The following is a 19,064-nucleotide window of genomic DNA, read 5'->3' on the forward strand; positions in this document are numbered from 1 at the left end:
GGCATGAGCGTGTATTTGCCCAGAGGAATTAAATAAATAAATAAGATGTACACTAATATTCTTTTAGATTTATGACCAATTATAGACACAAATTTTTTATTAACGTAACGATACAAAATTAGACACATATTTATGTTTGGATTTATCTTAAAACAGATGTTTTAGGATTGAATAAATAAATAAGATGTACACTAATATTATTTTAAATGGTCAAAAATTTAAAGTGAAGACTGTAATGTGACATGTACGGGGACATAGCCATTTCTTACAACTAATCAAGCTTTGAACCAATAATATGATCTCTAAATCTCGTTTGAACACGTTCAATATTTTTTTTCCATAATCTTTGAGTAGTAAATTTTGTGACGATTTTAAAAAAGTCTAAATTAGTCTAAATCGACGTTTTTAAATTTACTTTAGTCAATTCTAATATTTTGGTTCTCGTCTCACTTGAGACTCGAGAGACATGTGAGTTACGGAAGCGATTATCAAGTAAGGAAAACTTTCTCAGGAAGGATCGATTTGAGGCTTTACAATTTGATAAGTAACTATTTTTTTTTTCTATTTTTTTATAATAAATATAATTAATTTTTATCTAAAGTTTTATCTCACTTAGATAAAATATTTTAAACAAAAAAAAATATTTATTTAAGTTCCTATTGTTTTTCCAACTTTTTATAACTTTTTATAATATATATATAATCTTTTGATTTAAAGATTTATATAAAACTTTCTTAAGTAAAAATAATAATAAAAAAATAAATATTTTAGATAAACATCAAATAATAAAGCTTTTATCCTTATCTTAGAGATAACTAACCTATTTTAACTTGAGATAAATATTTTTAGTAATAAGTTTAATTCTTTAACTATGGTTAAATCTTAACAAAGGAGGGACCCATCCCCTCTCCTATTTAACCGCCGTTTTCTCCACACTCTCATCAGCACCACCTAACAATTCTCTCTCCATAGTTTCCATAATGAGTCCTGAAATTCTCTCCCTGTTCGGGCCCTTGGCCGGTTACACTTCTCTACTGACCTTTGATTTCATCCTGTTTGCTTCTCTCTTCGCCGCCGTTTCGTTTCTGTTCCTAGCTCCCGGCGGTCTAGCATGGGCTCTTTCCAAGAGCCGACTAGGGTCCCAGCAGGGATCCGCCATACCTGGCCCATCCGGGTTACCTTTACTAGGCCTTGTTTTCACTTTCACCGGCTCTCTCACTCACCGTGCCCTGGCTAAGCTGTCCGAAAGCTTAAAGGCCACCCAGCTCATGGCGTTTTCTATCGGTTTCACCCGTTTTATTATCTCGTCGGAACCCGAAACGGCCAAAGAAATCCTGAGTAGCTCCGCCTTCGCCGACCGTCCGGTGAAAGAATCTGCTTACGAGCTTCTTTTTCACCGGGCGATGGGGTTCGCTCCGTTCGGTGAGTACTGGAGAAATCTGAGAAGGATTTCGGCCACTTATCTGTTCAGTCCCAGACGTATCAACGCTGCGGGTGAGTTCCGCGCTGAGGCTGGGCTTAAGATGGTTAATCAGGTGAAGAGTTCCATGGCTGTAGATGGTCGTGTTGGAATCAAAAGCATCTTGCATTTCGGATCGTTAAACAATGTGATGATGACCGTGTTTGGGAAATCTTACGAGTTTGATCAAAACAGAGCCGAGTCTGCTCAGCTTGAAAGCCTTGTTAGCGAAGGTTATGAACTGTTGGGTATCTTTAACTGGAGCGATCATTTCCCACTTCTGGGTTGGATGGATCTTCAAGGTGTGAGGAAGAGATGCAAGGCTTTGGTTGACAGGGTCAATGTTTTTGTTGGTAAGATCATTGATGATCACAAGATGAAGCGTATGAATGATGACGGTGCTGTAACCGACGTCGAAAGCTCCGGTGATTTTGTTGATGTTTTGCTTGATTTGGAGAATGAGAACAAGCTCAGTGACTCTGACATGATTGCTGTTCTTTGGGTAATATATTCTTCTTTTTTCTTCTTAATCTGTATCCAAATTAAGTCGACATTGGAATCAGAATCATTAATTATAAGCAGCAGCATATGATATGATATGATGGAGTAAACAAGATTTCAATCTCTCTCTGACTTGACTGACGACTCTTTATTTATTTATTTCAGGAAATGATTTTCAGAGGAACAGACACAGTTGCCATTCTCCTTGAATGGATTCTCGCAAGAATGGTCCTTCACCCCGACATACAATCCAAAGCTCAGGCCGAAATCGACGCCCTAAACCGACCGATAACCGACCAGGACATCCAAAACCTACCATACCTCCAGGCTATTGTCAAAGAGACACTCAGGATGCATCCTCCGGGTCCTCTGCTCTCATGGGCAAGGCTGGCAATTCACGACACCAAACTCGCCGGCGGTCACTTTATCCCTGCCGGAACTACTGCCATGGTCAACATGTGGGCTATAACCCACGACGAGAAGGTGTGGGCTGACGCCGCCGTGTTCAGGCCCGAGAGGTTTGTTGAGGAGGAAGTTAGCATCATGGGTTCTGATCTAAGGTTGGCTCCCTTCGGCGCCGGAAGGAGGGTTTGTCCCGGGAAAGCTTTGGGTTTGGCAACTGTTCAACTATGGCTTGGACAGATGCTTCAGAACTTCAAATGGATGCCTGTCGAGGATGAAGCTGTTGATTTGTCTGAGGTTCTTAAGCTTTCCATGGAGATGGAACACCCTCTGGTCTGCAAGGCCGTCGTTAGGGCTTAGACAAATTTCTCTGTTTGAATTGATCTCAACCATGAGTTTGTAAGCTGTGTGTAGGGAAGATATCAGACTTTGTAAAGTGTCATGTGTTATGGATATTGAAATAAAACGGAAGGAGATGTAACTGGTTTGTATGTTTTTGTGGTTTATGATATTAATGGATTTTCTATCTTTGGTTAGTAATGGTTTATGTTATGTTTTAAAGGACACATGTTTTACACCATTTCCAACCGGAAAAACTTATTTTTAAATTCATTTCGGTATAAATGTCATATTATATTAATAGTAATTTTTTTTAATTGAAAAACTCGTTACAAAATAAAAAAATATTTTTATAATATTTTTCCTTATATCAACTTTTATAACTTTTAATATTACCCCATATATTTTAAATTTTTATAAATTACACCACAATATTTTAATATTAACTTATTATTTTAAATTTTATTATAAATTAATTATAAAAATTCAAAAATTACAATACACATACTAAAAATTATACACATAAAATTAAAATAAAAATTATTCGTACATATAAAAAGGAGATAAATTTTCAAAATAAAAATTATTCATATTTTGTTTATTATGGTAATGTATTTTGTAATTTTTATAATTATATTTTGTATTTTATAATTTATAATTTATAATTTTTATAATTACATCTAAATAAAAAAAAAAATACGACACAAAATAAACATTATAAAAAAAATATTGTACAAAATAATAATAAAACAAATATTATTAAAAAAAATAAACATCATTAAATATTGTTTATTATTATAATTGTTTTAAATTATTAAAAAAAATTATATTATTATAATTTTTTTAACATTATTATAATTTTTTAAAATATTATTATAAATTTATGTTATATAAAAAATATTATATAAATGAATTTATTTTATTTAAATAAATTATATAAATAAATTAAAATAACAAATTGTATAATAAGTTTAATTTATAAAATGTACCTAAATTAAGTCTAGAGGTTAAATTAAAAACAAAAAAAAAGTTTTGAGATTAACTAGAGTACAAATACAAATATGAGTTTTTTAGAGAAAGAAAACAGAAAAACTCATTTTGGGTTTGGGTTTGGGTTTAAGTATTAGTATGCTTGAGGGAAAAAAGGATTTGAGTATGAGTTTGGATTCGGTTAAAGATGGTTTTAATAATCCTATTAAACTTTAGAAGAGAAATGAGTATTAGATCATCTATTTTAATCTTATCAACAAAATAATCATTTTCAAATCCCTAAATTGGGCTTCTTAGGAATTGAAAAAAATGTTCTAATTAGACTATCAAATTAATTAAAAAAATAATATTTTATCACAATCATCATTACTCTATTACATTTTAAAATTATCCAACAAAATATTAAAATTATTTTGTTTGTATTTGATACAAAATTTTCATTAACTTTAATGAAACTTTTTTAAGATAAAAAGTAATGTATAAAAGTAATTTTAATAAAAATTAAAATATTGATTTCCGAGGTTACAAAAGTCAAGTATCAAAATAAAATAAAATAAAAAGAAGAAAGGGAAAATATTTGAATGAATAAACAAAAAATCAATATATATTATTGTATTTTATTTTTCTTATGCATGGACACTTACTAATAAATTTAAATTCATTCATATTATATCTATGACAAAAACTAAACACATCTTTTATATATATATATATATATATATATATATATATTCTAAATTTAAAAGTCTCAACAATCAACAACAAAGCCGGCATTAGATAAGCCGGTTACATTGGCTAACGGCTCAACGAGTCAATTGGGTGGTGACTTGGGCCTTGGGATGAGTTTTGGTCAAGTGGCATGGGTAGGTAACAAGTCAAGCTTTAATCACCAGTTCCATGCCTTATAGTTCAAGTTGTGATTTTTCAAATTTAGTCTTTTTTTAGAATTTGTTTCCAGCCATTTTGTGAAAACAAAAATTTTGTCGAGCTACCCTAGACGAATCAGGCCATGACAAGAGCTAAGCTTGGGCTTGTTGGAAAGGTGATCCAATTAGCTATAACTCTCATGCTTCTCATCAATGTCAAGACAAGTTGCATATCCATGTATTTTCCGATGGAATGTTATTGACCCTGAATTGGACACGTTGGCTTACGGGAAACCACCTGTTGTGGACTGTAGGTCGAGCCATGGGCACTACTTGGTGTCTTTGGAAATCTAACTCAAAGATCTTTTCAATGATAGTTCACTTGTACAAAATGGTTGAGTGAATCAAAAGATATGAATTTTTGGAGTCACGCCTAGCTTCAGGTCACTCCTGAAATGAGACTAGTGCACTTGCATCAACTTGTATGGATGTGCAGACCCACTTAAACATCGAATGACAGCATGTGACTGGTGCCATTCGATCAAGTCGTGTCTCAACGTTCCAATCGTAGGTAAAAATTCATTTTTTAGGCCATGTGGCTCAAGTTATGAATTTTAAATTGAAGGTATGTCTTGTTTGATCCTATTTTGGACACTTTGTCTTGCATCGACGATTCCTCGCGATCAAGAGCTTCAATCTAAGATCGGGTTGAACAAACTTTGTAGAGAACTCTTTAGGATTTCCAAAATATTCAAAACCATTTGAATCCATCAAGTATTGAGGTATTTACAGTTTTTAGAAGTTAAGGATCATAGTTGATCTTCTTTCAGCTAGAGTATGCCATGTGAAGAATACATTTGTGTATATTCAAATATGGCTTTTGCTGATGTCAAAATGATGTCATCTTCACATGTTTAAATGATTTTGGCGCGGTTGACTTACGTTGACTTGAATTGATCATGCCTCGAACCACTCGATTTGACTTAGTTTTCATCTTTTAGCTTTTTTGAACACCTTCGGTACAATATTTCCAACAACAGTATTATACTCAAAATTCATAACTTTTAAAACCGGTCGATTTGAATGTATTAGGTTTCTTGAATTCTAACTATTTATGACAAATGTCGTATAGAGTACAAAACATGCATTAAAATAATTATTCTATACATTTTGTCAAGTATCAATTTATACTCAAAATTCATTATTTTCGAACCGATCAATCTGAAGCCATGATCCTTAACTTGTAAAATATTCATTTTTGACACAATGATGTCATCTCCAAATATACTCAAAATTCATTATTTAAAAGATAAGGATCATGGTTGATCTTCCTTCAGCTAGAGTATGCCATGTGAAGAACACATTTGAGTATTTTTAAAAATAACATTTGGACCAAGTTCAAAATGGAAAAGCGGGCCAATTTTGAAATGTGCTTCTGTTTTTTGTCTCTCAGCTAACAATCAAGTATGATCATCATACTAGACCGAGCATATTTTTTAAAGTTTATGGGTGCAAAATGAGGTGTCTACAATCCCATAATAGAATTTTAATTTTTGTAAGACGTAAGTAAGTGTCCCCGTCTGAACAAGACGTTATGCATTGGTAAGACATTAATAGTTTTCATGTGGGGATTTTTTACAAGTTGTGCACTAAGATGATTCCATATAATTTAAGAGTCAAAGATTCTATCCAAAATCTCGTTCATGGTGGAATTATTACAGATGATATGTGCCTAAAAAAAGTTATATTGTGGTTAGTCGTATGTGTCACGAACATGTAGGGGTGAGCAAACGGGTAAACCCAACTCGTATTACCCAACCCATATTCAACCCAAATTAAATTTACCCAACCCATAATTCAACCCATATTATTTACTAATATGGGTTGGGTATGGGTTGGGTTGAGTATGGGTTGGGTAACCCAAATTATTTTATTTTTTTATTTAGCATGTATTTGACTCGTTTAACACATTTTTATTCGTTTAACACGTTTTTCACGTTTTTGACATTTCTAATACGTTTTTCACACGTTTAACACGTTTTTGACACGTTTAACACGCTTTGGCACGTTTTTGACACGTTTAACACGTTTTGGCACGTTTAACACATTTTTGACACGTTGAACACGTTTTTCATGTTTTTGGCATGTTTAACACGTTTTTAACCCGTTTAACACGTTTTTGACACGTTTGACACATTTTTGACATGTTTGACACATTTTGACACATTTTTTCACGTTTTCGACACGTTAAACACATTTTTGGCACGTTTAATACGTTTTAACACGTTTAACACGTTTTAACACGTTTAACACGTTTTAACACGTTTAACATATTTTTCACATTTTTGACACGTTTCACACGTTTTTCACATTTTTGGCACGTTTAACACGTTTTTGACACGTTTTGACACGTTTAACACGTTTTCGACACGTTTAATACGTTTTTCACATTATTGACACGTTTCACACGTTTTTCACATTTTTGGCACGTTTAACACGTTTTGACACGTTTAACACGTTTTCTATGTTTTGAGACGTTTAACACGTTTTTGACACGTTTTTCACGTTTTCGACACGTTTAATACGTTTTCGACACGTTTAATACGTTTTTCACACATTTAACACGTTTAACACATTTGACACGTTGGACACTATTTTCATGTTTTGACATGTTTAACACAATTTTAACACGTTTGACACATTTTTCACGATTACGACACATTTAATACATTTTGACACATTTTTCACGTTTTTGGCACGTTTAACACGTTTTGACATGTTTAACATGTTTTTCACGTTTTTCACATTATTAACACGTTTAACATGTTTGTAACATGTTTAACACGTTTGTAACATGTTTAACACGTTTGTAACATGTTTTCACACGTTTTTCACGTTTTTGGCACGTTTAACACGTTTTGACACATATTCCACGTTTTTGGCACGTTTAACACATTTTCTTCGTTTTGGCACATTTGATACGTTGAACACGTTTTTTACACTTTTAACATGTTTTTCACATTTTTGACACGTTTAATACGTTTTCACACGTTTAATGTCAAACGTATCAAAAATGCCAAAAACGTGTTTAAAACGTGTTAAACGTGCCAAAAACGTGAAAATCGTGTTAAACTTATCAAAAACGTGTTAACGTGTTATATATGTTAAAAACGTGTTAAACGTGTCAAAAACGTAAAAAATGTGTTAAACTTGTCAAAAACGCGCTAAACGTATTAAACATGTCAAAAACGTGTTCAACGTGACAAAAACGTGAAAAATGTGTTATTAGTGTGAAAATGTGTTAAACATGTCAAAAACGTGTTAAACGTGTCAAAAACGTGAAAACGTGTCAAAAACGTGAAAACGTGTCAAAATGTGAAAACGTGTGAAAAACGTGTTAAACATGTGAAAAACGTGTTAAACGTGTGAAAAACATGTTATAAGTGAAACGTGTTAAAAATATTAAAAACGTGTTAGATGTGTGCAAAACGTGTTAAACGTATGAAAAATATGTTAAACATGTCAAAAACGTGTTCGACTTAAAGTTGGAAGATGATTATTTTATATTGGATTAATAATAGAGAATTAAACTAAATTTATATAATTTAGGTAACCCTAACCCAACCCAAATTAAACTCAACCCATACTCAACCCAACCCATACTCAACCCAACCCATATTAATCAACCCAAATTAATATTTTGGGTTTGGGTTAGGGTTGGGTTTAGGTAAACCCATATTATGCTCACCCCTACGAACATGTTGAATCGGTAACTCGCTTACTTTTGTATTGTTGAGGGGTGACCAATATCTTGAGTCTTTTGTGAAGTATTTTTGGGATTCATTGGGTGATGCCCGAGTATTTAGATAGTTGTTGGTAAGTTTGGATTGATGCGGCTTATATGACAGACCTACATATTTGGGTTAACATCCAAATTATTTTTTGGTGGACTATTTGGTTAGAGAGAAATCGTCAAATTTTCAATGATCATAGTCGTCCGATTTGTATCACTAATAATGTTATTATGATGACGTTTTCTGAAATTCATTTTGAAAAACTAGTAGAGTCGGTCGGAGAGTTAAGCATTTTTCTCGAAAACTTACAGGTTCAATAACTTATTTAGTAATGTTTTTTATTTTTATTTTTTCATGTTATGCTTTGTATGATTAAACAGAATTCCATACTCGATCAAAAAAAGTATTTGACTTAGATAAAATATTTTTAAATAAAAAATAGATTTTTAATAAATCTTTAAATAAGTTACTCAATGTTTCTCAAATTTTTATAATATACCTAATTAATTTTAATTTAAAGATTTGAGATTGTAGATGAATTTTTTTAAAGTTAAAAAGTGGATGGAAAATAAATTTTTATATTAAATTATTATTTTATTTTATAATTTTTATAATAAATATAATCTTTTGATTTAAAGATTTATATAAAACTTTTTTAAGTGAAAAGTGAATCAAAAAAAATAAATTTTAGATAAACTTCAAATAGTAAAACTTTTTTAAAAGATAAAAAGTGAATGAAAAAATGATTTTTTTTTAATAATTGTTTAGATAAGACTTAACAAAAAGAAAATTGTGAATAATGAATGTTATCTTAGAGATGACCTATTTCAATTTGAGTAATTTTTTTATTAATAAGTTTAATTCAATTATATGAATAATAAAAGTAAATGTAAAAGTTATTATTAATTTAAATAGGGAAAATTATCTGAGCGGTCCTCAAATTATTCTGATCGCTCATTTTTAGTCCTCAAATTGATTTTTAAAACAAATCGCTTCTCCAACTTTTAGAAAGGTCACCCATGGCCCTTTCATCACCTTTTTGTTAAACGACATAAGTTTAAAATATTTTTTTTATATTATCTTTAATCTTATCTTTTATATTTATATATATAATTATTAAATCGTTTATATATAATATTATATATATATATTATTATTAATTTTTATATTTATATAATTATTAAATCTCTTTTATTTATATATATATATATATATATATATATTATTTACTTATATATATAACAAAATTTAAAAATAAATTATATGTATTATCTTTAATCATTAATTATATATATATATATATATAATTTATAGAATATATATTTTAAAAAATAATTTAAAGGTTAAAAATAATAGTAACTTATCAACTACTCGATTACTCTTAGCCCTCAAATTATTTTTTAAAATATATATTATATAAATATTATATATAAATTAATTAAAAATAATATATATAAATGATTTTAAACTTTATTTTATATAAATATAGATAAAAATAAATAATATATATATTATCTATATATTATATAAAAGTTTTAATAATTAAATAAAAATAAATTTTAATAATAATATATATATATAATATTATATATAAACAATTTAATAATTATATATATAAATATATGATTAAAGATAATATATAAAAAAATATATATTTTAAATTTAAGAGTTATATTTAATTAAAAAGTTAATATAACTTAAAAAGTTGACCGAACGACAAAGGATAACTTTTATAAAAGTTAAAGGTGTGATTTATTTCAAAAATTAATTTGAAAGGTAAGAGTGAGCTCGAAATAAATAAAAGGTGCCTAAGTGATTTGGTTAAATCTTAACAAAGGGGTGTTTCATTATATGTGGGACCCTCTCCCTCCATCCCTCTTCTATTTAAGCGTATTCTTCTCTGATCATTTTCTCCACACTCCTTGCACCGAAAATTCTTATACTGTCCATAACAAAAGAATGACTCCTGAAATTCTCTCCTTGTTCGGGCCCTTGGCCGGTTACACTTCTCTACTGACCTTTGATTTCATCCTGTTTGCTTCTCTCTTCGCCGCCGTTTCGTTTCTGTTCCTAGCTCCCGGCGGTCTAGCATGGGCTCTTTCCAAGAGCCGACTAGGGTCCCAGCAGGGTTCCGCCATACCTGGCCCATCCGGGTTACCTTTACTAGGCCTTGTTTTCACTTTCACCGGCTCTCTCACTCACCGTGCCCTGGCTAAGCTGTCCGAAAGCTTAAAGGCCACCCAGCTCATGGCGTTTTCGATCGGTTTCACCCGTTTTATTATCTCGTCGGAACCCGAAACGGCCAAAGAAATCCTGAGTAGCTCCGCCTTCGCCGACCGTCCGGTGAAAGAATCTGCTTACGAGCTTCTTTTTCACCGGGCGATGGGGTTCGCTCCGTTCGGTGAGTACTGGAGAAATCTGAGAAGGATTTCGGCCACTTATCTGTTCAGTCCCAGACGTATCAACGCTGCGGGTGAGTTCCGCGCTGAGGCTGGGCTTAAGATGGTTAATCAGGTGAAGAACTCGATGGCTGTAGATGGTCGTGTTGGAATCAAAAGCATCTTGCATTTCGGATCGTTAAACAATGTGATGATGACCGTGTTTGGGAAATCTTACGAGTTTGATCAAAACAGAGCCGAGTCTGCTCAGCTTGAAAGCCTTGTTAGCGAAGGTTATGAACTGTTGGGTATCTTTAACTGGAGCGATCATTTCCCACTTCTGGGTTGGATGGATCTTCAAGGTGTGAGGAAGAGATGCAAGGCTTTGGTTGACAGGGTCAATGTTTTTGTTGGTAAGATCATTGATGATCACAAGATGAAGCGTATGAATGATGACGGTGCTGTAACCGACGTCGAAAGCTCCGGCGATTTCGTTGATGTTTTGCTTGATTTGGAGAATGAGAACAAGCTTAGTGACTCTGACATGATTGCTGTTCTTTGGGTATATATATCATTCTCTATTCTTCTTTCTTCTTACTTCTTAATCTGTATCCAAATTAAGTCGACATTGGAATCAGAATCATTAATTATAAGCAGCATCAGCAGCAGCATATGATATATGATGGAGAAAACAAGATTTCAATCTCTCTCTGACTTGACTGACGAACTCTTTATTTATTTATTTATTTATTTCAGGAAATGATTTTCAGAGGAACAGACACAGTTGCCATTCTCCTTGAATGGATTCTCGCAAGAATGGTCCTTCACCCCGACATACAATCCAAAGCTCAGGCCGAAATCGACGCCCTAAACCGACCGATAACCGACCAGGACATCCAAAACCTACCATACCTCCAGGCTATTGTCAAAGAGACACTCAGGATGCATCCTCCGGGTCCTCTGCTCTCATGGGCAAGGCTGGCAATTCACGACACCAAACTCGCCGGCGGTCACTTTATCCCTGCCGGAACTACTGCCATGGTCAACATGTGGGCTATAACCCACGACGAGAAGGTGTGGGCTGACGCCGCTGTGTTCAGGCCCGAGAGGTTTGTTGAGGAGGAAGTTAGCATCATGGGTTCTGATCTAAGGTTGGCTCCCTTCGGCGCCGGAAGGAGGGTTTGTCCCGGGAAAGCTTTGGGTTTGGCAACTGTTCAACTATGGCTTGGACAGATGCTTCAGAACTTCAAATGGATGCCTGTCGAGGATCAAGCTGTTGATTTGTCTGAGGTTCTTAAGCTTTCCATGGAGATGGAACACCCTCTGGTCTGCAAGGCCGTCGTTAGGGCTTAGACAACAAGGTGGGGCGGTGATGGGCGGCGGTGGTGGTTTGTTTGAATTGATCTCAACCATGATTTTGAAAGCTGTGTGTATGGAAGAGATCATAGTCTTTTAGTAATTAAGTGTCATGTGTTAGGGATATAGAATCATATAACTATAATATATGATTAATGGTTTGAAATAAAACGAAGAAGGTGTTTGGTTTGTTGTATGTTTTGTGGTTTATGATATAAATGGATTATCTATCTTTTGGTTTGTGATGATTTCTTTTATGTGTCAACTATAAAAGGGTTGTATTTTGTCTTTAATCAAACAAAACTTTTTTTTTTATCATAGATGTGGTTAGTTGATAACATTAATTAGGTTTGGATCAATTAATTGAATGTTTCATTTTAATGGTGTAGACAAGGCTAATAGGTTGGCTTACCCTAATAAGAGGGTTTTATTTTGAAGTTAGAAATGGTAGAAAGCAAGAAATGATATGCTTAGAACACAACTACTTAGAGTGAAATTAAATTTATTAAAAAACACCAACATAATGTTACCTGACAATGTTTTTAATTTTTACTTCTTGTTAGGAGTGGAGTACAACCAATCTCAGCCGTTAAGCACGTATCTATTGGCTAAAGCGAAACTTGTCACCTAAGTCCTAACAAGCTCAAGGTCGGCATTAAGGTAAGGCAACCAATGCACTTGCATAGGGCCTCTACTTTTATAGTGCCCCCATTTTTTTATATTTAATAATATTATATTATTAATATTATTTTTTCCTCTTTTTTCTCCTTTAATATTGAATATATATTATAAAAATAATTTTTATATCTCTTTTTTAGTCTCGTATTATAATATATTAATTATTTATATTTTATTTTATTAATTAAAATTAAATTATTATTTTTTTTACTATTTTAGGGGCCCCAAATTTAAATTTGCAGAGGACCTCAAATTTTGAGGGCTTCTCAGGGCCAGCCCTAAACAAGCTCAAACTCAGGATCTCAAATAGACTACTCGAACCCGAACTAACCAAAACAAAACTTGCCACATATCGGACTCGAACCCAGAACTTACTAAAGCGAAATTTGTCATGGATTCAAACACAGAATTTTAGAAAGACTAGGATATTCTCACATTATTTGTGTAGTTAGATATAATTTAGGTTATATTTAGATTGATTTTGAGTTCTACTTAAATAATTTTTGTTTTGAATTTTGAATTTTTTGAATTATTTTTTATTATTATATTTACTTTAAATTATTTATTATAATAGTTCAAATAAAAATAATAATAATACTAGAGTAACACAAAATAAAAATAAAAAGTTTATAAAAGACTAAAATTTGTTTTGGGGAGAATCTGATGTGTCTCACCATGTGACCCGTTAAAAATGATGTCGGTATTTAGAATTTTTTTTCCTTTTTTTTAAGAGACTTTAATGAAATGGAATATGTTAAAATTACCTAAATAATATTATTCAATGAGGGAGTGAATTATTTGTTTATTTAGAAATAATAAACATAACATAAGAGTCGTTTTCATGTTTTTGAGAATCAAACTAGGCCCATAGAAATTGATACCAAAAAGAAAAGTGCTCTCTACAAATTTATTTTTAAAAAAAAAACTTGTACGGATTACACTTGTGAAAAACAAGTTATCTCAGAGTACCAAATACATTTTAAATTTAATTTGATATATATATATATATATATATATATATATATATATATATATATATTATGATAATTAATTTTGGTGTTTTTTTTTAATTTATAATAATCATATCACCAATTGTCCCAACCACTTTTGTCCATCCAAGACAGCATGATCTTTGGTGCTTCTCATAAAATTTACACTTTCTCAACAACTATTTCATTTTGTTAGGATATTTTGTAAACAAAATAAGAAAAAGAATATTTTCTCAAATTCTTAGTTTTACCCAATCATTATTCCAAATTTACTTAAAACACCTCATTTTAAGAGAATTCAATCTTGAACTTTAGGATATGAGATTGTTGAGTTATTTATAATTTTATTAGATTTTTTTTTGAAAAAAATTATATTTAATTTTTTATTTAGTTAAATTATTATAATATTTTTTTATTTAAAATTTATAAAAAAAATATTTTAATATTTTAATTAAAAAAATAAATAATTAGAAGAAGAAAATATTTATATGAGTTATAATTAAAAAAAATCAATATTAAATTATATTTAAATAATCTCAATCTAATCAAATATCTTCTCATCTATCATATCATTTAATTTATTAAATTAAAATACTATTTTATTAAAAATAATAATTTATTTTATTATTATATATTAATACCCTTTAAAAAAAAATATTAAAAAATAATTATCCTAAAATCACCGTAATTCATAATTTTTTAAATAATAAAAGTTATTTAAATAACTCCCTACCCAACTGCCTTAATATTAGCTATTATTAAATATTAAAATATATTAGTATAATAGTTTAGGAATCTAATCCCTAGTGAAGAATAAGTCAAAACAAGTAAATAATGATATATATAATACTATTTTGGTCTCAAGTGAGTCATTTGTCATAGTAGATATGATTCTGATATAATTTGTACATTGATTTGAAAAAAGTTGTTAGCTTTTCATACTAATTTTGACTAAATATATCAATTATTTATTTTAATTAGATTGCTACATGTTATAACACTCAACAAAAATGAAATAAGGATATTGGATAATTTCAAAACTTGGAGGGTATAAATAAGAAAAAAAAAGTTTGAAGATGGCATATCAAACATTGTCAATGATTTAATGATATTTTCATATATTTTCTCAAATAGAGAAGGTTCAAATGATTGAAGAATAAAAGCCCTAAGGGATGTAGTGATGAGTGAATGAATGATATGATGATGATGATGATATGGCTCACCTTCTTTGGTGGGATCCAAATCCTTAGCCAATATGTTTATAGCTATAAAGCCTTATTAAAAAGACTATCTCCTTTCCAACTCATAAAGAAGATATGTAAATGGGGGTTTGAATATCCAAATAACTTTTAATATTAATAATTATAAGCATAACTTTTGTTTTGCTTATTTCTTTCTCCCAAATCCCAACTTGCTTTAAAGTTTAACTTCCACCTATTTTCATTTACTATCTTTACATATTATTTAATACTATAAAGACATTTTTATGCTCCTCCTTTGAATAAAAGTTTTTTTTACTTTCCTTTTTTAGCAAATTATGCAACTATATAATTAAGTTAGTTTTTGTGTCAATAAAATTTGGTTATTGATGATTTTTAATTCTTCTTCTTTTGGTAATAGACAAATTTAAATATCTATTTTAACTTGTTTAAAAAACATGCATTTTCATGTTATATGAAAATGCATAGTCGATTTATGTACTAGAGGGAAGGAAACACATATATTGAGTTTATTGTATGTTGATTGATATGTATTATTGTTTGGTTAAGAAATACATATCTTTTTAAGAAAAAAATTAGATTGATAACTCTAGTTAGACTTTTAGAGTGCTTTCAAGCTTGAGCTAAAGTGCTTTCGGTTCTGGTTTCTTTTACATAATGTTATCGCTACTCTTCGTGAAGAGCTCATTGTAAGGTAGTTGGGTCGAATTTCCTTTGTAGCTTGTTTCTCCATTGATTAAATAAGAATCGAACTCATAATCTTATATATCTTAATCATGAATCTTAATACTTAAGTTATCCTAAATGATCACTTTTATATCGTCAAAATTACTAAGTCTTAACAATATTAATAGAAAACTTTAAAGAATAAATAAGCTTTTGTAAAAATATCAACAATATTTGGGAATCTGTAGGGTATAAAGGATGGGAAGATATTAGCCCTAAAGGAAAATCTAAGTATGGACTAAGTGATCCAAAGAGTTATTCCCTTGACCTTATTACATTTTCTACATTCTTTTCTCTTTTACTTATTAAATCTTTACTTTTATTGGTTCCTAAAGAATGGTAGTACATCCAACTTTTAAGAAACAAGCATAACACACATAATCAAATCTAAATCCAACAAAATCTCATACTAATTAAACCAGTAAATTACCAAGAATGCAATAAATGGAGCACTACAAATTATCATATTTAAACTAAATAAAACTATTCTATATGCTTAATTTATAGTATTTAAACTCAAAAACTTTATTTACATTTATAATAAATTGATTTCTAGAGTAATTAGTGATATAATTAAAAGGGTGAGGGGCCACATTGAAAAGTAAGGGAGATCCTTATGGGTCATTAAAAAAATTAATTAAGTTGGTTAGGACCATTTCTCTCCATATGCCCATATCCTTGTAAGATTTTATTTCCTAACTACTTGCTAATTAAATCTTTAAACAATTCAGCTGCCTTGGCCATTTTCAGATGCTCCATCAATTGTGTGCTCATAGTTTCCCAAATGACAATAATGATTCTTCTTCATGGCCTATATTTAATGAGGTGATTCTCTATATGTATATAATACAAATTAAGTAACATTGACATGATGATGATCACATCATAATTAATTTAGGTTTGTTTAAGCTTTCAAATTTTAAATGAAGTGTTTCATAATTTTAACACTTTCTCGTTAAAGTTATGATCACATCAATGTCTTTTTCTCACAAAATTTTGTACACTCGATTGTTGGGATACCAAGAGATAAGTATTCCTCAATAATGCAAGACAATAACAACACCGAACAATTGCAGAAACGAAAGAAAACAACTAAAGAACGCAGACACAATATTTATAGTGGTTCGGCCAAAACATGCACATCCACTTTCGAAACACAAAAAACTCTCAAATTTATTATCAAGAATGTTACAAAAGTGTTATAATAATTTTCTCATAATTAAAGCTCACAAAAAACTCACAAGGAATCGATGCTCTCAAGGCATAGACTTGACCTTCTAAAGTGCTCGATTGCACCTTAAAATAATCTTCAATTATGTCAATATCAATATCTTGTCCAAAACTCTCATAAAGTTTTCAAAATATTCTCACTGTATTATCCTAATTGTATTTCTTAACAAAAGATATAATTTCTTATTATGTTAATTTTATTTTCTAATATCAAGATTATACACAAAATATATAATTTTATTTTGTTAATATACTCTTCTTGTACCATTGTAAATTCATTCTTAACATCGATAATATAAGTATTTCTTTTTTCTTTTATTCTTACTTCCTTGTTCTATTAACCGTTTTTGTCGTATTCTCTATTAACTTTATTAACTGATAATTGAAATGATAGTGAAAATAACTTAATTAGAATACAATTTATTGTTCAATTGCTATCCATCACTCACTGAAAATAACTTAAATTAGAATATAATTTCACTCTTCAATTACTATCCCTTAGTGGTGAGATATTATGTTATTTTGCATCTAAGTTCCCTTTTATCATCAAACATGTGAATGCTCATCATTTTCATTATCATTCTTTTCCACTTTGAACAAAAATATATGGCATTAGTTATAGGCTTAGTTTGATTCAAACCCAAGCGCTCTATATATACTATATACTGTTTGTTCGAATAAAACTTAAACGATGATCTTAACTAATGAGTTTTTTTTGGTACAATTAAGTTATGAGTCTTCAAATTATTTTATTATCACTGTTATATTATTAATTAATTATATTTTGTAAGATTAGAAGGCATTTTATTTTTATCGAACTTAGTCATATTATGACTCAATTTAAAATTACTTTTAAGTTTATATTTACATTTAATTTAATTTGATTTTTTTAAATATATTTTTATTAAGTTTAATTTGCAGATATTTATATATTTATATAAACATTTTTTTTGTTTTTTTGTTTTTTTTTTTTTATTTTTTATTTTTATTTATTTTTGTTTTATAAATGAACTCAATAACAACATTAATAATGAGTACATATGTCAAAATCATCTCTCCCTATCTTTCAAGGACAGGCAATGGAGAATAAGGTTCCGGGAAAAGGACCAAAGGGATTGTTTTATATCAAAATTTGGGATTCTCTCATAAACTATAAATATATATATATATATATATATATATATATATATATATATATATATATATATATATATATATATATATTAAAATAAAAGATATATGTTAATAATAAGCACCTTATTACCAAAGGGATAAGATGTTAATAATAAGCACAATCTTTGGTAAAAAAAAAAAGAAGAAGCATATATCAATGTGATTTTAAGAAAAAACTTAACTTAATTCAATTAAGCTCATGTGTTCAAACTGGTTATATTATTTGTATTATTAGAAGACATATTCACAATATATATTAATAAAAACATTAACATTCTAAATTCCAAATAAAAATATAGAGAGAATCAACCCTTTAAAATGAGAATAAGACCCATATATGCCCTCAATATATTGAGGGGAGGATATTAGCCATATATTTTATTTATGCAAAGAAAAATGTAATGATAACAACAAAGCATGCATGATAGCAAAAGAATGAAGATAAAAAGTTTGAAAGTCACAATCAACGTTGCAAAAAGATGGGTCCTTACTTTCATCTTCTCCTACAAAAAATGCTTATTTTTTTGTTTTATATTATAGGTTTCACTATCAATTCCTTGAGCTAATCTAAATCTATGGAACAAATCTATTATTTCTTTAATATATTTTAATATAATAAGTCAGCATGAACTAGGTTTCGAATTGGTGACTTTGATTCTTAAGAATTCTTTTCATTTAGTTATTTTAATTAGTTTCTTAAATAGAGATTTAAGTATTTAGAACAAGAAAGCAAGATCAAGAGGATTAAAATCTTAAGTTAACTCTAAAATTTAACGAGTTCGATTTTAGATAAACTCTTGAATACTTAAGTTTTTACGATAATAAGATTTTACGATGTTAAAAATTTATAAATAATTTAGATTTTACGATTTGATATGAATTTACATTTAAAGAGATAAATTTATATTTATAAATTAAAATTTTATTATTTATTCAAATTAATAAATTCATATAATTTATTTG

General features: G+C 29.8%; 2 protein-coding genes across 2 annotated transcripts; both read left to right on the plus strand.

Moving 5' to 3' along the window:
• The first annotated feature begins 970 nt into the window (after nucleotides 1–970).
• LOC124936249 (cytochrome P450 78A5-like) lies at nucleotides 971–2,738 on the plus strand. The gene is made up of 2 exons (XM_047476733.1): nucleotides 971–1,961; nucleotides 2,126–2,738. The coding sequence occupies exons 1-2, from the start codon at nucleotides 981–983 to the stop codon at nucleotides 2,720–2,722; spliced, it is 1,578 nt and encodes a 525-aa protein (XP_047332689.1). The 5' UTR covers nucleotides 971–980; the 3' UTR covers nucleotides 2,723–2,738.
• Nucleotides 2,739–10,277: 7,539 nt separating this feature from the next.
• LOC124936090 (cytochrome P450 78A5-like) lies at nucleotides 10,278–12,328 on the plus strand. Its single transcript, XM_047476548.1, has 2 exons — nucleotides 10,278–11,291; nucleotides 11,486–12,328. Exons 1-2 carry the CDS (start codon nucleotides 10,311–10,313, stop codon nucleotides 12,080–12,082), a joined length of 1,578 nt encoding a protein of 525 aa, XP_047332504.1. The 5' UTR covers nucleotides 10,278–10,310; the 3' UTR covers nucleotides 12,083–12,328.
• Nucleotides 12,329–19,064: the final 6,736 nt, after the last annotated feature.

The sequence above is a fragment of the Impatiens glandulifera genome, chromosome 4, assembly GCF_907164915.1.
Source record: "Impatiens glandulifera chromosome 4, dImpGla2.1, whole genome shotgun sequence".
NCBI classification, from domain to species: domain Eukaryota; kingdom Viridiplantae; phylum Streptophyta; class Magnoliopsida; order Ericales; family Balsaminaceae; genus Impatiens; species Impatiens glandulifera.

Excerpts from the sequence above, each read along its gene's own strand:
- LOC124936249 (XM_047476733.1), top strand. The coding sequence starts at position 981 with ATGAGTCCTGAAATTCTCTCCCTGTTCGGGCCCTTGGCCGGTTACACT. Across the intron at positions 1,962-2,125 it reads ACATGATTGCTGTTCTTTGG|GAAATGATTTTCAGAGGAAC; the intron begins GTAATATATTCT and ends TATTTATTTCAG.
- LOC124936090 (XM_047476548.1), top strand. The coding sequence starts at position 10,311 with ATGACTCCTGAAATTCTCTCCTTGTTCGGGCCCTTGGCCGGTTACACT. Across the intron at positions 11,292-11,485 it reads ACATGATTGCTGTTCTTTGG|GAAATGATTTTCAGAGGAAC; the intron begins GTATATATATCA and ends TATTTATTTCAG.